A 23,699-nucleotide genomic window follows, 5' to 3' on the forward strand; every position below is an offset into this window, starting at 1 on the left:
TTTCAGGACCCCGAGTCTCTTTGTCCCAGCGTATATATATATCGCGTATACACTAACTTGGTATACCAGTATATAATATGTATATATACCTGCTGAGGTGTTATCTGGCTCGCGAAACGGAGTGAAAATATTTCTTAGCCTCGTTAAAAAGTTGCCTTATCCGCGGCGAAAGGATGTATTTTTCACCTGGTGTATTATTTTCGTTATCAATGTGCTACCTGTCGCCCATGGGGTATCGTGCATTTTTATCTTTAGACGGGGATTTAGTGTCGAGGAGTGATGTTTGCGCCTTTTCTTTTCTTCCTTTCTCGTATATGGGGCACTTTCTTTACAATATTTGCTTGCCCGACGAGGAAAATTTTAAATTTTGTAAAAAAATGTCTGAGAGAGAGTGTTGTCTTTCTGTGGAATCTCACGAGATTGTGAGCTAACAATACGTGGCGTGGAATTTGGGATGTAAAGCGAGTTAACCCCGATGGTGAAAAGAAAACAAAGTGCTTGTCGAATAAAATTTGTTGTTTCGCAGAAACTTGAGTTTATGATTATAATTATATACGGACTCTACTGCGTTGTACAGCGAGAGGAGCCCCGTGTGCGGCGGTTGTTCTCCCGTTTTTTGAGATTACGATTATTCCTTTCGATGGCGCTAATGAACTTTTAATGACGGACTTGGGCACGGATAATTTTTCAATGTTTTTTGAACATATTTTTTAGCTGTGAGTGTAATGTTTCTTTGTGTGCCCAAAATATTTATTTTTAATTATTGCTCCTAACTGAGTGTTGAACAAAAGTCTTTTTTTTTTTCATCAAAAAACAGTATAATATAATCCAAAGGAAAGAAAAAATTTAGGAAAAAGAGAACAGTCAAAGTATTTGAAACTATACTTCACAGTGAACTTTAATTTATCCTTTGGAAAAAAAATTGTTTCTTAATATTGTATTGTGGACGGTGATGAACAAACAATTCGTTCAGCCAAAAAATTCACTTTATTCAGGAACAAAAATTTATTTCTTAAGTGTTCAAAAAAATTCATAAAAAAAATTTGTTCCCTAAGCCTGCGTATGGAGTAATAATGAAGCATCCGATTGGACACACGTTGATGAATATTCAAAATTCAAAACAAGAGCTTTCCTTCTCTCCAATATCACCTTGATAGATCGAACCATGAAAAACAGTTTGTAATGTATCGGCTGTGCAAAACCAAAACACAAGATCTTTAAAAAAACAATAGAAACGCGCTGAAAAGACAATGCAAAATAACACGGTGTGATACAAATAAATTTAGTACCGCGATACTTGCGGCCCCGAACGCATTCCACGCAGTTCTATTACGCGCCCATTGTCTCGGGGAGTCCGTAACGCTGCAATCATAGACTTATGTATACTCATAATCAGTAGTCGATACGTATAAACCTACATGGGACCGCTGGCTATTCAAACTCCGTAGGTGCTGAATTTGTAACGAAGATAAAAAGCTGCAAAAAATGGCATCGTATGCGAATTGTATAAAATACTTAAAGGACGATTTATTTATTTATTTCTGTATACTATTGCACCAAGCATTCGCTTAGTGATACAATTATGCCTATAGTTGTTAAAGTTAATGAAAATATATATAACATTTTTATCTAGCAGTGGAAACTCAACGGTGACATCGTTGAATACCAACTTAATGTTATATCTCGAAACCGGATTACGTGCTTCCTGTACAGTTTACCATACCAGTAAGCTTTTGGTAAATATTCGACCGAGAAATTTCATAACTTCCTTACTCGGGCTGCTGCTACAAGTCCAGCAGGTTGTGTGTGTCTACGGTCCGATTTCAAATTTCACAATGATTTTTTTTCCACGCGCAAAGAACAGGTACATCATGTTTTTTGTTGATTTGAAAAAGGTTCACCTGTTACGGTAAATGTGAAAAAAAGGCCCAGAACATCCAGGTACCAAAGGTCGAAATGAAAATAAATAAATACTTAATTGACGAATAAAAAAATATTCGCAGCCCAAAAAGTAAGGTGAACCCACACTAGGTATATTACAGAAGAGCACCCATAGTGTATAAGTACCATGGCTACATCCTAATGCCCAAGAGAGTCGCGTTATGCTGCACGGCTCGCTCCTCTTTTTCTCTCGCGCACAATGTAAGCGTATACCACACACACACACACGTATACGTATACCCTCGCGCGGTATACTATGTATGTATATAAATAAGAATAAAAAAGTGTACGGCGATAAAAAAGGAGGAATACAAGAGAAAAATAAAGAAGGAGAGTCGGACTTTCCCCACTCCGCTTCGAGAGGTATAATATACCCACACTCCGTTCACCGCGGGGCGATGGTGTACGGAGCAGGCAGCGGGGCACGGCTCTCGTCGATGACGTCGCGTTTGTAACTGCGACTCTCCTGTCTCCCCCCTGTACCCCTCCCCTCCCCCCTCTCTCGTATAATATGTACACCCGACCAACACACGTACACATGCACGCTCCCGCGCCTTTCTTCGCTCGCGCCTCCTTGGCTCTCCGGTTCTCCGGCTGGCTGGCTGGTTGGTACACCCAATACTCTTGCCGAGCGCACGGCCGCGTGTCAGTTTGCGTCCCACCGTCGTCACGGGCTTTACAGCAGACCTTTTGCGCCGAGCGCACACCTCTTTTTTTTTTTTTTTATACATATACACACATATTTCAAATATATCATACGCGTACGGGTCGACTGGCGCGTGTAGCCCGCGGGATCGGTATCGTTCGGTATTGTGTAGTGTCGTCGTTCGCGGAGCGTGGAATTTTTGGTTATTTTTTCGGTTTCGAGTAACATATGTGTACCGATCTTCGGGAAATCGGCAGCCGATCGGTCGATTTGCGCGTCCCGGGATCCCTGTCTTTGCGAGTGAGTGAGTTTTATGCATATCTGTGCTGTGTTGGACGACGATTTGCAAGGCCATACGTTACGTGGAACGTGTAAAACGCTGCCACTGCTGGGTGCAAGTGCCTATTTTACTGGCATATATACGTACCATTGGCCCTGGTGCTGGTGATCCTTAGTGCGCAATTCTTGGGCTGGCGAGTTGGTATGCTTTCATAGGTGTACCGTCGCACGGATACAAAGCGCCGTACACGTATATATGTGTGTAACGTGTAATGTGAGTCACGTCTGCGGTGCAGGCTTTGTTGCCCGGGACCCGTCGCGAGACGTCGATGAGTTTTCCTTTTTTTTTTCTTGATAGCAAAAAAAAAAAAATTGATGTATTTTTTAATTTCCCCGTTTTCTCGTGATGAGGTTTCGAAGATGAGGTGGGAGAAAACATGCTTGCGTTAAGTTGCGCGATGAAAAAAAAGTTGCAAATTGAACGGAATTTTTTGTCTATACCTATAGGGAATAAAAGTGCGCAGTTGGATAATTGATAAGCGGTGCGAGTTAATTTATGCTAGCACCAGCGTTTATGATTATACAGACGAAAAAAATGCGTCTTACCTGAGAAGTACAAGCGTCGTGAGTTGATTTATTCATTTTATTCAAGAGACGGTTGAAAATTAGCTGACTTGGTTTAGGATTTTTCCGTGTCACGTGGAGTAAGCGGTAAACATATGCATTCCAGAGTTTTTTTTTTTTTTTTTTTAATGTTTGAAGCTGAAAGGGGCTGAGTTAAGGGGAAGGGGAGAAGCTACAGGTTTTTGGATGTGAGGCACGACTGATAAATTTATTATATTTAAGTTTAACCATCAAAAACACGATATATTAAAAAAAAAAAACACAAGTTTCACGTTTAATTTTATAAGTCAAAAATAACCAATAGCTGCTAAATGAATCATTTTCGTCGTTTAGAGCTGTACAGTAATGTTGTGGAAAAAAAATCGTTCTGTACCCATAATTTTTTTCATTTTTTTTTTTATCTCAAACTCTTACGTTCGACGCTTTGTGATAAAATAATAATGTTTTTCTACTTTTTAGTCACTTTTCAATTCGAAAAAATTATGATACATTAAAAAAACTTGTTCTTGTATTGGACATTGTATTGTATTGGACAAAATTTTTTTCGTTACATACTAGTGTAAAGCGTGAATATTAAAGTTGTAGGAAAAAAATTGTAAATTTTTTAGTTTTAGTAGAGCCCACTTGTACAAATAAATGCCTGCATTTTTCTCCTCTGATGAAACTTCTCCAAATAAAAACTAGTGCGTCATAGACAAAATCACCAAGAAAAAATTCTAGCCCAATCAAATAAAAATTACTCGAGAGTTATTAATAAAACCCGATAAGATATTACCTATATAATGCGACCATACTCGTATCAGTAGGTTCAAGATTTGTTTGACACACAAAAAAAAAAGAAAAAGAAAAAGAAAACAAGTAAAAGATTCACGTATGGTTACACTTTTGACTCTATAGTGAAAACACAAGGTGAAATTAGAAAATACTTGTATGACGTACAAATTGCTAAATTACCTTTGAACAGAAACAATTTCATGCACAAGCTGTAAACGAGATAATTCGGCTTCTCTTTGTGTCCGTGTCTCGAAAATGTGCCTTAAGAGCTTCAATTTCCTTGCGTTTAACTGCTGCGCTCATGCTAAAATGACGAAAGCAAAATGCTTTCTAAGTGAAAATTTAAACAGTGACTTGCATGCTTTAGAAAACAACCATCATTATTCGCTGTAAAAAAAAGAAAAAACTGAGTTGTTTCGGGTTTCTAATTAACTCGAAAATAATTTTTTTTTCATAAAAAATTTTTTAAGAAATTTTTTTTTTTTTTAATCGACGTTATCATGCATTTGTGTTACTAAAAATTTTTAATAGTTTAGTAAAAGAAAAGAACCAAAGTACTTAAATGTTTGATTTCAAACACTTAACAAAACTTCAATATTTAATTAGTATTGCACTTATCTTTTACGAAAAGAAGAATTCTTAGTATTGTATTGTTAGCGTAAAAAAGTACTTTATTCCGAAATAAAGTATCTTCCAAAGTGTTTTAAAATTCATAAAATAATTGTTTCCAAGTCTGGCGATAGTTTTGGTACCAAATTAAATCATAGATAGTGTAGGAGTAAAATTATTGTGAACTAAATTAAAATAAATTGTTTATTGAGCTGAGATTCACTCTCAATCGGAATTGTCCTATTATCTTTATCAGTACACGGATATTGTCATTATTTTTTTTTTTAAAACGAGCACCTGTAGATTCAAAGAAGTTGTTGCATGAAATCATATGAAGAAACTTCGTGTTACCATTTAAATTTCTCGAATAATCGGTGCTCTCTGAGACTTTTCGACATTTGAAAAAATACGTCCTACAGTCCCGAGCCACCTTAAACGACGCGATTCCACCGAAACCACGAAGTATACAACAACGCGACCGCATGCTGTACCAGGAAACAAAGTTAAATTTAATTTCTTCCTCCAACAAAACGCTCAATCCGCGGTAGCGCTCCAACAATATACCCGAGCGAGAACAAAGTATCATTTTAATCCCGTTCACCCGTAAAGACCCTTCTTTGCAAAATAAGCGCGTTTTTCCTTGCTCTTGAATAAACGAGCAAACAAGATTCAACTGATGAAACGAAAATGCCCCTTATAGTCGCCTCACGGTATAGAATTAAAGAAAAGCGTCCGAAAAATAATTATAAAAAAACAAAATAAATAAAACAATAGGGCAGCAAAAGCAGAAAGCGAGAGAGAGAGAGAGAGAATAAAAGCACTTGAGCGGCGAGTAAAAAGTAAGCTAGTGTGTTTTCGGGCACTGCACGCTAGGCTAATTCTCACGGTAGGCTGGTGTATACGTGTACTACCTCATACCTGTGTGTACTGCATCGCCGGGTTATGTAGAGCATAAACCGTAAGGGTATGTGTGGGATATACGTGTAGTGCAAGAGGGGGAGGAGAGAGAGACCGGCTGATGGCCTCCTGCTTGGCGGCACATAGTCACGAAGTGAAGCAAAAGAGAGCCGTGGAGAAATAGTTTCCTCGCGGCAAACATATAATATATAAGTATAGCTGAGGAGGAGGAGGAGGTGCATCTTGTGCGATGGATGTAAATGCACAACCAAAGCCTGATGTACACGAGAGAAGGATGATAGGCTGATTTCTTTGGTCTGCGTGGAATATTTAATCGTCTCGCTTTTAGTGCTATCTCTCCTTTTTTTCTCCACGGCTTTTCCCCGTGAAACTGTGCGAGTATGCATCTATTTCGCGAGAGCTTACCTCTTTACTGCCATTATACGAGCTTGGGCGAGTTTTCGAGTAGCCGCGAGCCGCTTTCGCGGTGAAAACGCGCGACTAGAGAAAGATTGGGCGAAATGCGGGCCACGGAGGGAGAGAGAGGAAGCATAATCGTATAGTGGGGCATGTTTGGTTTTTTTTTTTTTTTTTTTTTCCTGCTTGGTAGGAAATTTGGGTTATTGGACTTTGTCTAATTTATAATTACCTAGAAACAAGAATAAAAAAGATCTTAAAAAATCCACAACTCACGCGTTTGCTCATTGAAATATACGTGACATTTTTACGAAGGTATAATTTTAATAAACAAGGAAAAAATTCTTGCCTTGAGTAAAGTCGTCATAGACAATTCATCAATTCGTCAAATCACTGAAGAAGTATCCCTACATTTTTTCTGGCACACAATTCTATATTTATCAGCGATTCTTTGGTACACAAGCAATAAGTTTTTCAATTTTTTTCGCGATGGTCTACAGTACGTCTTTGTCTTGTTGAAGGAACCCTCCAAACAAATGTGTATTTGAAATCCGGTGACAAAAATTGTGTACCCAAATGTCAAGTCTTACACACTCGAATTCACAGTGTATAGGTCCAGACGTGATTATACGCACATCCGAGAGAAGAATCGGGTTTTTCTCGATCGTCGCGCCGAGGAATGTGGGCAATCTTTGCTCATTTGCATTCAAATCACCTCTGTTTGGGGAGGGGGACCCATATTTCTGTGTTTCTTTCGTTTGAAGCGTACACGAGTGAGGGAGGGGGGAGTTTGTCGCGAGAGAGGATCAATACACAGTAAAAATCATCGCGAGAGAAAAAGACGAAGAAAGAAAAAAAAAAAAAATCCCCACCATATGCTACTCGCTTTCTCAAAGCTGCTATCTCTGGCGTGTATACGCGACCGCACGAGCGCGTTAAAATTTTTCCATAGGCAAAACAGCGGCCCAAGTGTACACACCCGGGCGTGCATAAAATATTACCCCAGTGAAAGCGCAGCGCACGCACTTTACTTACAGAGGCGCGCTTTTATCAAGTACATGTTTAAACGACCTAGGATGTCGAGTGTCTGGATTAGCGTGTATATGCTGTGAAATGGGGGGAAAAAAGCACAACCTTATCCGCTTGAACTTTCAAAACCAAGTATCATTTGTGCGGACAAAGGGGCAAACGGGAGGGAGGGGGGAGACTCCTCGCGACATCTCCGGTTTCCCATCTCGACACAAAGGCACATTATGTTACAAGCGCCTCGCGAAGGAGCCAACTGTTCTCCCGTGTAGAAGCAGCGGCGTCGAGTCACTTTCACTAACCCGTTCGCTACATGTATATATACAGCTCGCGGTAAGCGTATACCCTGTATTGGACATATTGTAGATTAGCTCTACGTGGCGCTGTGTAAGTGTAAACGTATATATAGAAGAGAACGAAGGGGCAAGTTGACCGAGGCTTATTATATAAATTGGACGAATCGCGAGAACCGAGCTCCTACTTGTGTATTGGTATACATACATTTTTTTCTCCATTGGTTGTACTCGTGAGAGGAAGCCGAGAAACGTTTCCAACTTTAATTTATATTATTTACAGGAACAGGCAAAAATTACAATTAGGTACGTATACGTGACGAGAATGACCGGAACTTTTTTTCCGTGTGGCACTTTAGGTACCCCGGATTGTCGTTTCAGTTGCCGATAAGGGCTTGAGAGTCATCGTGGCACGCTATAATAGCCGAGGGTGAAATCCCGGTCGCTCGGAGATGCAAAATTCAGAGCTCCGTCGTCGCTGCTCCTTTTACCCCATCACTCGATCGCCATTTGAAATTCATAGCAGCTCTGTTGTATATACTACCTTTTAACACCCTCAAATCGCGATTATCGTTTATTTGGTTTTCCCTTTTTTTTTGTTTTTTCAATCTCAAGCCACAAATAAAGGATGAAAGGAGAAAGACTCGCGGGGCATTTCATAAATTGCGCGCCCGAGGAAGCCGGCGACTGGCCAAATTCTCCCCTCTTCCTGTACCTTTCCTTCCTTCGCCTATAACGTATATATAGCGTACAAGTACCGGGAGGAGGGACGAAGACGCTCGTGCGTGGAATAAGGGAACGTGCCTTGCTTTACTTTTTTTTTTTTTTCCTTCCCTTCCTCTTTAAATTGCCTGTGCGACCATGGACCACCGAGACTTGTAAATTCGAGATTCTTTTTTTCCTTCTTGTGTTGGCGTACCCTGTACTTTTTCAGCTGTGGGGCTTTTTCCTCGGGTTCAAGGTTGAATTTTTTCTTTTTTCTTTTTTTCACCCCCAGATAACCATGGGGATCGTTAATTAAATATACAGAAAAATGGTCAACGAACTTTACATCGTCCAATCAATATAATTCTTTCCATCCAACAATAATAGATTCAGAATTTGTTTTTGCTTCCAAAACTACCTCGTTAGACTCGACGGAAAGGAAAAAGAACTTCGTCTCGTACACAAATCAATGCAATAGATACTCGCCCCCATGCCATCGATGTTTTTTTTATTTTTAGCACCGAATGCGTGGGCGTGTATATTATAAAAAAAACTTTGTAAAAGGGATTTCTGTGTGATACATTACCCTTCGACACGAGTTCTCGGAAAGGTGCTCTCTTCGTCGCAAACGCACAAAAAATGCAGTTGTATACAAAGGAAAAATAAGAAGAGGAAAGGGAGCTTGACTGTAGTACGTACGTATATACACGGGGGATACAACAGGAGAGTCTGGGTTTTTTACGGCACAAGTCCAATTGGGTATACTTACGCTCGAAGTAGAAGTATATATACAGTGGAGGTGGATGAGGAGGAAGAACAATAGACGAGCGGCGTGCGTATGTGTATCGACAGTCGTATCTCCCCGAGACTCGGAGAAGCCACACGAAAGATCTTCCGATTGTTCTGTACTTGCCTCTCGTTGTTTGCTTGTTTGTTTGTTTGTCTTTTTTTTTCCAGCCACTATACCGATGGGTTTTTCCACGTGCCGGTGCGTGAGCTGTGGATTCCCTGTTGCAGCTTGTCTGATGGTGCTTCTTTTTGTGCGTTCTTCCAAGCCCAAGTGTATTTCGTCATCAGGTGCCATTAAGTCGATTTATCAGTCGCCCCCTCGTCCTCTTATTACTTGTTTCCTGATCAATGACAATAATATATCCCTGTATGGTTCAGGAAATTGCGATTACACCCATTGTACGTATAAAAAAGAGAGAAGCATCACCAGCCGAGCTCTGATAACTGCCTTTCTTTTTCACATTCAAACATCTTTTGCTCAGCATTTGCGCCTTTGTCTCCCACAAAGCTCGCCTCGATGAATAATTCACGCGTATGTGGCTCTAAAAACAAAAAAAAAAAACATCGTGTACCTACAGCTTTTACCCGGTGACATTATTTTGCAAAAAAAAAAAAAAACACGACAGCTTTCTTCTTCTTCTTCTCGCGTTTGTCAATCGTGTTTAGGTATATGGGTACTCGCGCGCGCAACAATACATCTTGTGAAATACCTGCGAGAACAATACCACGCATACCTTGTACTTGAAGCGCGTTTTAAAACGTGTCTCCCGTCGCGCTGAAAGGTAACGTCGTTTCGTTTTATTATTAGTATACATGTATGTATATACATACATCGCGTATCAATCCAACGCGCTATCCGCGTGCCGGTCCTCTCTCCGTAAGTATCGAGAAAACGCCGACCATAAACGAAAGGATTAGGTATCGGTATATAGGTAAAGGCTGTCTCTTTTCCCGATACAACAGCCGCCCACGCCAGCCGATTAACGATCTCCGGCTCTCTTTGTTCGGCTACCCGCGTTCGCGCGTTGCAAAACTTTGTGGCTTCGAGAGCCTTTTCTCCATTTTATTTTATTTTTTCTTCCAACAACGTCTATTCGAGTATATTATCCTTCGAGTCGTAAACCACAGTGCACCACTGCAGGAATTGCGGCTCTTCCGTGTAGAAACTCCCCGTTGTTCACTGGCTACTCTTCTTTTTTTTTTTTTTTCTTTTATTTTCTTTCCCCCGCGCGACACTCGCCTTTTCGGACGCTCCGGAAAACGTTAACGAGGCCCCGCAATTTTCTCTTTTATGTACCTATCGCTGTGGGATAAATCATCGGTCCTACGGTCCAAGTTTTTTTTTTTTCTCCCGTCCAACGGCCGAGTCCGACTGCAGCGTTTTTCCTTATCATCCTCGGGAACAATCCTATTGGTATCAGCCGTCACTTTTTTTTTTTTTACTGCCATACACCGCATCTTTCGTGTACATTATTCATTTTTTTTACACACATATAAACGCGATGGAGTTAATAGCCGCGACGTAATATATTTTCCCTCTGCGTGTATGCATGCGTGTCGATATTATCTATGGTGTCTCTTCCCACGTTTTCACTGCGACGCATTACAGAATTTTCGTCGTTTGGAGAATAGGGTATAGAGGGGATATTTCGCAAGGCGCTCTCTCGCGCGTGACACTAATAAATTTTCATAGACGCGCGCGTTTCGTTCTTTTCGCCGCACAAGCAGCCGGCCTTGAACTCCTTTGCGTATATTATATACGTATACACTTGTCAAAAGTATTCGGCTCGTGCGAACTACGCGCTTTCTATGGCTGGTACAATCAAAGCAGAGATAGAGGAATGCCTGACGGGGAAAAAATTTTGCGCGCTATGCTCGTGATTTCATTGTTATTGTTGCGTGCGCGATTTTTCAGTAGGCGTGCGTAAATGCGGCAGGGGAAAAGATGTGGAAGAAGTTTCTTTTTCCGTATTCATACGAGTGTGTTGAAGTTGCGGTATTTGGATTTGGAAGAGAGTTTTCAAGGATATTTTACTTGTTGATGTACAGGATGTCTTTTCCGAAGATTTTTTTTTTCTCAATTTCCTATCTATTTTAAATTGCAATACAGTAGTAGGAATTATTTCATGAAATTTATGCAACCTCGTTTGAGTCATCTGCAAGCAAATGACACTCGCCTGTGCCTTTAAAACACAGACAACGAATATCAAGTATGATTTTTCGTATAATTTTATAAAAAAGAAAAAAAAAAAAAAAATATTGTTCATGATGTAGAAAAAAACGCAACTCAATTAAAACTCGTATAAAGTATTTTTTCTAGCAGAACATTCAACCTCACTGTGTCCATACAATGTACCGTTATTTATTCTTATTATATGGCTGAATATTAATTACGTTCTCTGGTAGGTGTACATTGCACTAAAAAACACAATAAACTTATTGCTTTTGCAAAATATTGGAGACTGCATTATTCATGAATCCGTCCGATATGTACCAGTGCCGAATGCGTCGAATTTTTCATATATGTTTCTCAAAAATTTATCATTCGCTACCGTGAAGAAAGGAACTTTGGCCTACTTTGGGGAAACTGCAAGGCGCCGCGAATAACTGTGCTCCGCGCATCTGTCAAGGTTGTAATTGAAAACTTGCAACGTGTATATGTACGTCCCCACATGGGTGGTGTGCTATACGCACAGCTGTGCGACCTACAATGCTATATGATCGTGGTCTCGTAACTCATGTATGTATTGTACGTTAAAAATCCGGAACTGCCAGTACTTGCAGGGTAATTAACGAAAAACGGAATTCGAGGGGTGTATAGTCACATGTTTTTTTTCTTCCAGTTTTCCGTTACACGAGAAGAAAAATTTTATTTTTAAAACACAACAAACATCGACTTCATTTTTTTTTATTTCATTTTGTTCTGAAAATTTCATGCAATAACTGTTACTTATTACACGTATTGCCTAAAAAAAATTACAGTTTAAAGGAAAAAAAATTTAGACGAAAAAAAATAAACGTAAAAAAAAGTTCTAAGGTATTCGAAAAATTATTTAAATATTTTATACTTCAAAATAAATTCATACATCACAAATTTATTGCAATTATCTATCAGAAAATACTATTTCTTAATATTATAGTTTTAATAGTGCTAAATGATGAAATTGTTTGCCAAAAAAACTTACATAATGTAGGAAAAAAACTGTTTAAAAATTTTATTTAAGTCTGTTGATAAACAAAATGTTTTTTTTTTTCTCGTATGTGTTACTTTTTTTTGGACATTTTAATGCCTGAATCGTACACTCAACAGAGAGACTAATTTAAATATAGCGATATTTTAGTGTGCGCTTGAAATTTAGCGATCTACAACTCGTACTTGGTTAATTTGCATAAAAATGAGTTCCAGAAAAAATATACGTCTGCAGCTTGTTAACTGTAACTTCAAATAAGAGTATATTCTCTTGTATAATCAAACGATAGAATAGCTAAGATCTGAGATTAATTGTTAATAATGAGAGACGGTGACTATGGTCATTTGAATGTACCTTAAATTTGATTGATAATTCGTACCAATCGTAAATTATCGGGTTTTAAAAATGTTTGATAATGATAATTATATCGCGTCTTTTGTGATTTTTTATTTTTTTTTGTTTGATTATAAACTTTATATTTTCATAAAAAAAACAAGTAAGTAGCAAATTGGATGTGAAAAAAACTGAAATTTAGTACAAAAATCCCAATCGATGCATTATTCACCAGTGCTAGAAGTAAATAACTAAAATAGTACCCACAGTTTATTATTTAATTATTTAAAAATTAATGTTTTCTCCAACTCTTTAACGTGTAGAGTATGAAATTTTTTTCTTCTCAATGAACGATAAGAGAATAACTTGTAAAGTTTGAATATTTACAATTTTTTGTCAATTGTTATCAAATACATGGACTTGAAATGGAAATGAATCAAATGTAAATATGAACGCTCACAGTGCACATCGTATCGCATTTAAATGTATTTCACAGCCTGAATACTCACTTAATTTTTTGCTCCGAAAAAAAAAATCACACAATACACCTGCAACGACCAAGACAACACAAAAATTTCAATTAAAAAGCCGCATGTTGGAGAGCCGTGAAAAAAAACCAATCTCCCTCTCGCAGCCATAAACGCGATACTTACTACACGCCAGGCCGCGGCATAAAACCAGCAGCAGAAGTCAGCGACACACTGGCAAAAACCTTTTTTTTTTTTTTTTTTTTTTTTTTCACAGCACCGTATACACATACACTCGCTGCGGCTTCTTCTTGTTTATACGCCCGGGCGCCATCAGGCCGCAGCGACTCCGTTCCGCCCAGAAACAGCAGTGGCCTCATAATCGCGAGCGTCGTTTAATGAAGTGCCCCTCTTGCGCGCTGCAGCCCCAAAGTTTGCGCGATGGGGAGAGAAAAAAAAAAAAAAAAAGGAAAACAGAGTAGGCCGCGGCGCTGGGAATAAATTTTTACGCCGCAACCCTCCCCTTTCTCTCGAGTGCTGCGCGGGAGGAGAGACCAAAGGCAAGCATTGCACCACGGCCCTTCTTCTTATTACCCACAGCAGCGAGGTGCCAAGTCTTCCTCTTATTCTTGCCCCTTTTCTTCGTTTATGCATGTATACACATGTGTATATATATGCTTTCCTTCTTCTTCTTTTACCGCTCGCTCTATCGTATTCGCTCCACTTACCTTTCTTATCTTTCCCTATTTCTTTTTCCACCCTCCGTGTGCCCCCCGTGTAAGGGCGTACAAGCAAATGTGTGCTTCTCTGTACACTCTGTACTCGGCACACACTCTCACAAGAGTCGTCGCCACTTCTCTTTAGGTGCTTTTTGCGCCGAGCTTTGAGAGCTTTTTACCGACGCTCTGCTGCTGCTGTTGCTACCGCGCACAACTTTTTTTTTCCCCTTCATCCTCCCTCCACTGCGCGGCTTTATAGGCTCAATTTATTCCCATACGCCTGTGTCGAGATTTTTATTTCCGTGGGTGTTTTTATGATGCAGTCGATCGACTCTCCCTTCGTCCTCTGGAGCGTTTTTTTTTTTTTTTTTTTTTTTTTTTTTTTTTTTTTTTTTTTTTTTTTTTTTTTTTTTTTTTTTTTTTTTTTTTTTTGATAGCTGCACGTTTCGAGGAAAACTTGGGATCTTGCACTGGAAGTATACGTGAAAAATGTTGCCTTGGTTCCGAGGGTTGAAACAAAAATGTTTTGAATCTAAATGATACTTACTCGTTGTACTTTGTTTGATTATTTGATTACCACCTGTCTGACAAATTTTTCATACATTTGTAATACACACACAAATCATTTGTTTTCGATGGATAAACATTTTTTTTTTTGAAGAATACTGAAGATGATAATAATTTGGTTTTATCAAGCAGATTAAAGTTAATTTGTAAACAATTTCCAATATTATTCACGTAAGAATAAAATTGTATCAGTCATGTCATATATTTTTTTTTTTTTTTAATGTAGCCACTTGTTGTTTAAAATAGTTTTTGTTTTTTTAAATTGTTCATGTCTTGTTTTTTTTTTTTTTTTTTTTTTTGTACACACCAGAAACTCGAGGAAAACAAAAATATAGCCAACATAAAATGCCCCTCGTTCTTACACTGAAAAAATTTAGTACTGGTCAGTTAAAAACCATAGCAGGGCTAGCCTCGTAAAAGTGGTTGGAAAATTCTCCGCGTTTCGCCTTCCCGCTCGTACGAGACTTCCATACGAAATTCCTGCCATCCAGAATAAAAAAAAGCCGAGCCTATGAATTCCGGAAATCCAGTAGCCAACCTTCGTAAACAATGTCCGTGAAAAATGTCTAATAAAAATATACCGTGAAAAAAAAAATGTAAATTCCCCGCTCTCCATACCGATCCATCGATCGACTTTAGTTGCTATTTTTTTCCTCGCGAATCTCGTGTCACCTGCAATATCGCTGAGACAAGAAGAAGAGGGGCCAGAAGAGTAGCTGTCACTTAAGCCCCGGCCGAAAATAGAGGAGACTTTTCGCGAGAGTCGATTTTTCCATCAAAGTGTCTCCTCTCTCTCGCGCAGACATCGACTCACTCCCGTGTTGCAGTTACGTTGTATGCCTTTCCCACGCGAGGCATAAGAAGAACAGGTCTATCGTGCGAGGTTTCCGGCTTGCACTCACTTTTTTTTTCTTTCTTTTTTTTCTCTCTTTACTGCGCAGCTTCCGGATGAATCGCGTTTCTCCAGCTGATGCTGTGGGCATAAACCGTTTTATGGTGGAAACGGCAAATTGTCAGTGCCGATCTTCCAACTCCCTATCTATGGTATTTTTTTTTTTTTTTTTTTTTTCTTAGATCCGCAATTCTTACTCACAAAGATCCGTATGGAAATTTTCAGAGGAGATAACGAATATCACTGGTATTTCTCGTTATCTATAGTAAAAAAGTACGCTAAGCTTCACCGATATGATAGCCTCTTGTAATGTGAGTCATTAAAAATAAAAAATAAAAAAGTGGCAAAGCGATATCAATTGTTACTAAAAATTTCTTGTGGTTCAAACAATTTGGGTTTATTTATTAGATTATTATTTATTTATTTATTGGGTTTATTAACAATAACAGTATTAGTGTACGAGATGTAGGTGTAACTTTAGGTTGGAGTGATTTTTTTACGCGTCAAACACCCCTGCGCAAATATATAAAAATATATATTGTAACGTTCGATATCTTACCTTTGAACGCACACACTAGGATTATTAAACAAAAAGGGGCATGAAAGGACAACACCGAGGAATGGTGAAGGTCGCTGGTCACTATTAACTCGATTTAACAGATCAAGCGAACCCGGAAGGGTGAAGGAATAACCCAAATAATTATAAATCGAAATTGGGGATAAAAAAAGACCATTGAGTTATACGTTTAATTTATATATTATCATTAAACTCGTTTTCTAAAGACCATAACAGTAATCCAAATTGAACGTCGGTTATACAAAATTACTCCGTTTTACCAATAAGGACGCTAATGGATTATAATTATGACAAACAATTTCTTTATGAAACATTTGCGTTTCAAGTATTTCCGAAGATTATGAAATAGTTAATAATGATATTAATCAACGCATGAATTAAAAGGAAGAAAGAGATTTATACAAAGTGTTGTAAGGCGCGCAACAAATGACTGCTAACAAAAACTCGATTGGAAAGAGAGGCCTCGTAGCCTTCCAAGCAAGGGAGTCAATGTTAGAGTGTCAGGTCTCTCTTCTAGCTGCAACATGAGACCTCGGTTTTAGGGCGGCATATGAATCTTCGCTGTCCTTGTTTATGATACCGATGTGCCAGAGAAAGAGACGGGTAGTCGCTTCAAGTCACATATTGTGATTCTTCCATGTAGTGCTAGCGTTAGGCTCGGTGACTGCGGCGCGGGCGACGGTACGGGATGTGCTGCGTAACAAGCTCCCAGAAAATTACCTACTTGATGCGCGAGTGCGCTTGATATTTATGAGCGCCTAATTTTAAACTTACATCGTAACAAAAAAAAAATGGATACATTTTTATGTAGTTACATGACCGATGGTCACAATATACATGTATAAGCACTGGTGCACAAAAAAACAATACTTTACGACACAAAGTACCATGGACTTGTCGCTATAGCACTGTATTATTATCTCGGCATATCTTTTGTTTCGTCTTATTTTCATCGTATCCCCGTTATTCGTCGTTTTGTTGATGTACAACATATCACTTCATTATTGCTAAATAACTTGATCGCGGCGTAAATTCAAAGACAAAAATAACAATTGGAAAAACAATGCCGTCTTCTAATGATTAAATTGTGTGAAATTACCAACGATTTGACGAGAGCTGCAATCTCGAAAACAAGAGCACCCTTTTGCAAACAACAGCTCGCATATCGCCCGCATTTTCTTATCTAATGTATACACGTACAAGTCATACAACGCGCTACTTATACTTTTTTTTTTTTTTTTTTTTTTTCTCGCGCGACAGCTGAGCTTCACAAGCGAGGCGGGAGGTAATACTCGCTGTAAACATTAATTGGCGACTCTAATCGGGACGACCGGCCATCTAAAAAAAAAAAAGCTAAGCATATGTATACACGCTCCGCGTGCAGGGTGTAATTTTCCGATGCAGAAGCACCTTTGGGGTACAACCAGACTGTGACTAGCCGGTGGTGGGCTGTACTTGTCTCTTGTGCAGAGTTTGTGTGGATGTAAACGCGCGTGCATTACAGAGATAACGAAGAGCTTGTGTGTGTGCATTGAGTATACAGCGTGCACATAGCGATCCCAGTTGATGATAAGGAAAAGGTGCAGCAAGAGAGACAAGAGATAACGGAGAAAAAGGGGATTTGTAGATTGGCACCGTCTTCATCGTCGTTTTATCTACTCCCGGGTGCTGGCTGTCTCTTTGTATGGGTGTGTATTGTGTGTGCATGATTAGCTTGTGGAGCAGATGCTCCGCGGGCAATTTGGGGCCAGAAAGTTGTGGGGCGAAGCGATACGCGCGACGTAGGTGGGGAGTAAATTTTTTTTTGTTTAATCAGTAAATCGTTTGTGAAGGGATTTCTTAGATGAATGATTGAACAGCGTTGTGACTTTTTATCTTTTAGGAAATATTTTGAACAATGTTTACACAATCACGCATTACTGCAATACATCTGCCATTGACAAATCTGGTGCACATAACATATAGATAATTGGTGACCCAGGCTTTACTCTGGCGTTTCATTGTGTACATGTGTTTCTGAGTACTTTTCACTGAGGGGTAACTTTGGCCAACTAAATTTATCGTGCTAACAAGCTTAATATTAATTAATCATCGAGTTAATTGAAGTTATAACTATTTTAACTTTTGCGATAGTGACCTGTAAGGACAGGCATAACCATACACTTTCCTCGATATATTTTCAAAGCCGTGTTTATATAAATACATGAATTTTCGGTGAGTAAAAAATTTTCTAATACATAATATAAATAATAAGTAAAAATTTAATCACCTTTAAGGCAGGAGTTGTAATTATTTTTCATGTGGGTACTAAAAATTAAAAAAAAAAGGTTTCATTGTAAGATGTTTTGTTTGATGTGTTTTGTATGTACCCTTGTTCATTTTGATTATGTACAGAGATACTTGACACACCGACGAGACCTTTTATAAATTATTTAACTTTGGAATCAAAAAATTATGTGGGATCAAACGAACGCTCGTACAACCACGACTCCTTGTAAATAATGTTGAAATTTAGTTGATGCGAGACCCCCTAGTCACCCTAAGTCTTAACATCCGAAACTGAGAACTAAAACCAGAGTAAACAACGCAACTTATTTGCGCATAAAAAGTATGCCAGAAAAGCCAACGGTCAAGAGACGATCTCCTATCGTTCCCCTTCACTTTTCACAACAACATAAATTATTATCTGTTTTTGCCCACCGCAAATGTCTCTCATGATTTTTCATTAAAAATTGTTTTCAAGAGATAAACCAGTACATAATATCTGCGTTCGCAATATTTCCCACTCGGAACTATTAATAGTGAGAAAACGCGTCTACAAAAACATCGAACATGAAAAAAGAAGAAAAAAAAAAATTTACATGTTTTCCGCGTACCCACGAAGAATCGCGATTCCCTCTCTCCCGCGATGCCAGTATATATATTATAAGCGTAGCTTCTCCTTAAAAAAAAAAAAAAAAAAAAAAAAGAAACTCATCGACGTCTCCCGATCGTCTAATTAACTCTCGTAATCCACACACGCGCGCTACCAGCGGCCGAAGGTCTCTCATAACCATAAATTTCAGCTTTCACTCGGGAAAACGCCGATGGCCAGTTGGCTGCACCACCATTGACGCCCAAGCCTCGTCCCTTTTCCTCCTTCGGGAGTAAAGAACCCATAAAAGAATCACGCGCTGGAAACGCGTTGGAGCGAAGCCCTCGCCGACACCGCCGCTGAGCTGTGAAAATGTGCGTTAGGTGAACAAAAAGAAAAAAAAAGAATCGGGGACCTTGGAAAAAAAGGAGAGGACAAACAAGCCGGCCTGCACCCATGCGTTGAAACGCAAAAAGAGGCATAGAGAGCGGGAAGAAAAAGGTCTCGCCAAGAGGGAGAGGGAAAAAGAGGATAAGGAAAAAAAAAAAAGAGGGGAAAAGAAAAAAAATGCGCAACGGCGCTCAGTCCCAGCAAACGGCGGTGATGAGCCCGACGCACTTGAATGGCTCGGCACAGTTTCCGGGTGGCGCCTACTACCCCCAGTCCCGGCACTCTTGGGGCCAGTTTCCGGTGACGCACCGCAATGCCGGCGTGAACGTAGTGCCTGGCGGTGGTGGTAGGCCCCTGTCCCATCCGCCGCCACCGCCACCACCACCCTCTCGGCGCGAGATACAGAGAGCCGCGGCGATACAGCAGCAGATGAAGCAGCCGGCGTCCCAGCAGCAGCACAACAGGCCCACGTTGCTCCAACAGGCCAGGTGTGCCACGCCCTCGGTAAGTTTTTTTCATTTTTCCCCCTCTGTATATTATATATACGCTTTTTTGCCTTTTTTCCCGAAGATCTTCGAGGGTATACGTCCGTACGATTGTTACGCACGTTTATGGTGTTGTTAGTAGTAATAAAATCATTCCAATCGGTGCACGTTAGGAGAGACAGAAAGTTGTTCTTACACATAACTATAGATTGTTTTTTATTTGTTTCCTGTACATTATTTTTCTTTACTACTACTTATGTTTAAACCTAAGTACATTGAAAGAAGATAATTAGTATTTACAAAGTTCTTTCAAACAAAAAAAGCAAAAAAAATTCATCCACTCGGTGTATGTGGATATACTAAATCTGCAAAAAACTTTTGTACATTTTTATCTAATTAATAAAATAACCGATGAAAAAATTACATTGTCAACGAATTAACAAAAAATTAAAGTGCTGCAACACCGATCATTTGATACTATTTTTTGCCTTCAATATCCGATCGATCGGCTATTCAATATTTCCCTACCCAAAACTCCGTATCAATTCATTTCTCGTTGTATATACAAACACGAAGAGAAAAAAAAAATCTAATCGCACTCACGTACCCGTATAACGAGGCTCTCTGCTTCCCCCCCCCCCCATTCCACTCAGAGAAGATAAAAAAAAGCCCAGCCATCGTTGTGAAAAAAAAAAAAAAAAAACCCAACTGTTTAACGGTACGTTATATCCACATACACACATACGTACGGGCCCAAGCGCGGAGAGACCTCCTGTATATTACAGTTGTCATGCGGCTCGGGTGCGCGTGGAAAAGCGCCCCGTGGAATATCTTACGAGGCTCCTCCTCCTCCTCCTCTTTCTCCTTTGCGGAATTTCATTAAAATGTATACCGGGTGTCGCTGCTTCTATACCGTGTATGTATACGTATATATATATATATATCCCTTTTCCGAGCACCCTCCAGCACTTTCCGATCTATCTGTCGTACGTGCTTGTGTGTTGGGTGTATGTATATACACGTACACACGGATACACGGTACGCCAACTCTATCGGGGATATTTATTGCGTTTGCAGCTTTAAACGCTCTCACTTTACCCAATCTAGATCTGCCTGCAGTATTCTTTGATTTGATAAACTCTCGGGAAACCGAGATATTTGGGTGGAGTTTCATTAGGAAAAAGGAGCAGAAATAATAGCAGGGGATGATGTATTGACGGTTTTTTTTTTTTTTTTTTTTTTTTTTTTTTTTTCAGTACAAAGATCGCGAATCGGTGGGTCTGAAGCTTTGGTGCATCATTTATTTAATCGATTTCGTGTGTTTTGTTCCTTCTACAATTTTCGATGAAAATACATCAGAGTGAGCTCCTTTGAGTTTTGAAAACAATAGATCCTGGAATTGATTATTATCTAATTCACCGTCAAGTGAATTAAACCGTCGATCGATAAGTATCCCCATCTTATCGGCACACGGTGAATTCTGTCCGTCGTAACAACCTGGACTCTATGGCATACTTAATTCAATCCGAACGAAATACTATATAGGCGCGAGATTTTCGGTGGCTGGTGTTATATTATATTATTCCAAAAGTGCGCATCAGCCGGTGAGAGGTCCTTGAAGTCGTCGGCGATTTATACCGCAAATGTATATGGAGTTTTCCGTGTCGGAGATTTTAAAGTGACGGTCCCGCCCGAGATCGAGGGAGCTATTCTTGCTCTCTCTCTCTCAGCTTGACGCTGCAGTTCGTAGTAAAACCGGTGAATTTCACCAGTTTCACTCATTCGGTTCCACAGGAAATGAATATATACCCTGTACATTGAGTCAATCGGTATAGGAGATCACAAGAGTGAAAATAATTGAAAAAAAAATAGGCAATAAGCCATGATTCATCGATTAAAGAGTTTCTCCTCCCAAGAAGATCAAACAAAGGATAAATTCATTAGTGCACTAATGCAATCCTCATCAGGAGAACTACTATTGCGCCGCTACAGAGCATTCCAAGAATTTCTCGCAATTAATCGATCGATATGCTGGACGTACGATTCCACTCTAATTGAAACGAAATAACATTTGGAGAAGCCATTTGTGTGAAACCAATTGTACGTAGTGTCATCGACAATAATCGTATCAAAGGCACCTGCGCAGTGAAACACAATTAATAATAACACACTTAACGATTGGGGAAACATTATTAACGTTACGTTCCTCAACAAGTAAGTATTCGGCGATAAAAAGACGACAAAAGAGACAATTTTAAACGATGACTCACAGGTACATGTACAATCATTAGGTCTCCGAGCGCTCCAAATATATACCTCGTTGTAAACGTATCGAACGTATTACATTGATTATCGTATGGTTGGTGCGTACATACCTACATGTAACGCAGACCACTTCGACCTATTGGCTAAAGACTCAGGAGCAGTATGGCGCACGCCAACAGTGGCGTGTATACGTATATGTATTATACTTATATGCACAGGTAAATGTACCGGTGTAAAATGTAACAGGATCGCCGGGGACCGCAAGTATCGAAAGGCTCTCTTTGGTTTGTTTTTTCACTTATTTCCCTCCATTCCGTTCTCTGTATATATGTACTCTCGTACGAGTATGTATGCATATGTATAATCGTCATTGGAAGAGAGAAATGCAAGGAAGATATGCGATCGAGGCCGCGCAGTCGGAGAGCGACAAGGTCGATCGGTGCAACCAACACCGCCGGCCACCTTGACGGTTTTCTCCTTTGCCTTTTCACGCGCGAGCATTTTTCCGCGCCGATCTCCTTCCGCTCTCCGGCTCACCTATATATATATATATATATAAGACGAGATAAAACGGAAGCGGACCGACTCATCCGCGACGATCGATTTCCTCTGCTCTATGCCGTTGCCGCTGGGCATGACGATCGGTATATCCACGTAGCTTTTCGTCGGCCGTACATCCGCACTTTCATCGTCCGATCGCGGCTCCTCGCCTATACGTCCCCCCTCCCCATCCTTCCTCGCGGAGTATCCAGAGCGTGCCCAAGAGTCTTTTGCGCGGATGGCCTATTGTGCGCGTGCACGGCGAAAAAAGAGAGTTGCACGCATACTTTCAGAGAAATATAGGAAGAACCACGCGGTATTGACCCGAATGCCTGTACGTATTGTAATATATACATGGCTTTCGCGTGTACGCATCTATAACTACCAGTTCTTTTGGAGATGTACGAATTGTATATTTGTATGTGGTATAGAGGAGCCTTTGATTCTCCTCTCTCGTGTCTGCTGTTCTGTGCGCTCAGAGAGAGAAAGATACTTGATTGCGCTTGGATCTCTCTACCGCGGCTTTTGGAAGACCCTCTAGGGGTCAAGTTGGTGTGTCGGTGTACCAAGGGAAAATTGTTTTTCCATGGCGCGTTTCAGTTCAAAGTGTTTGTACGCTTGAAACGTTTTTCGTAAATATCATCTCTCGAGTAAATGCGTATGGTATACGAGATGGGAATCACTCCACGTGTTGTTATCGAAGATGGAACGACTTGAGTACAATGGAACTGCAAACAAGGGGTTGGCATGATTGCTATTTATAGATTATTTCGAGTGGTTAGAGGGATAAATATCTCGAAGAAATAAACTGTTTTTCATTACTTTTTCTTTTTTTAAACTATTTCGACTTAGTATACTTGTAGTGCAAAAAAAAGTCTAGATTTCTATGGGAGGGGGGGGGGGAGAAAAAAAATCTCGCAAAATAAATGTATAAAAAAAATGACGAGTTAAACGTGACTCGGCGCTACAGAGCCGATCTAATCGATGCACGACACAATCCTCCGCTTGATATCTTTTGAAGCGACATTATTCCGCTCTACAAGAGCTTTTCTATCTCGATCCCAAGGCAAAAGACACCCCGAGTCCGACATGAAATTTTCCGGATTTCGGAACACGCGTCATTCGCACACATCGAGCCTTTGGAATTCCAATTAGACCAACGAGTAATTATCCAAGATCTCGGTGACACAGTTAACCGCACACAATGGTATACGCGTGGGCGGCTACGCGAACACGTGCCCATTAACGGTTTCTATTTTAGTAAGCGTCTCTCCCCCCCTTTCCCCCATTGAGCCTCGGCGGGACACAATGGGTTCCCATTTGGCAATAAGTGCGACTCGTATTGTTCGCGTCCGTGGCTCGTCTCTGTTTTGTGCGTGTCGAGAGTTTTTTTCGTTTCGACTTATCTTTCAACTGCGA

At 39.9% G+C, this 23,699-nt stretch overlaps 1 protein-coding gene across 3 annotated transcripts in view; it reads left to right on the plus strand.

Annotated features, from left to right (window-relative positions):
• Positions 1-23,699, plus strand: part of GckIII (Germinal centre kinase III) — a 107,289-nt gene that overhangs the window by 55,525 nt on the left and 28,065 nt on the right. For 2 of the 3 annotated variants that reach the window (XR_016293007.1, XM_089591779.1), the window contains exon 1: positions 18,804-19,494. The exons of the other annotated variant lie outside the window; for it this stretch is intronic. Coding sequence is in view for 1 of the 2 variants with exons in the window: in XM_089591779.1 (XP_089447905.1) it covers positions 19,168-19,494 (327 nt within the window). In the remaining variant the exon portion in view is untranslated. Of the gene's footprint in view, positions 1-18,803; positions 19,495-23,699 lie in introns of those variants that run through there. 3 annotated transcript variants of the gene reach the window in all.

Source organism: Copidosoma floridanum, unplaced genomic scaffold, assembly GCF_036245765.1.
Source record: "Copidosoma floridanum isolate Cflo_tuat_1 unplaced genomic scaffold, Cflo_Japanese_pri ptg000013l, whole genome shotgun sequence".
Classification (NCBI taxonomy): Eukaryota; Metazoa; Arthropoda; class Insecta; order Hymenoptera; family Encyrtidae; genus Copidosoma; species Copidosoma floridanum.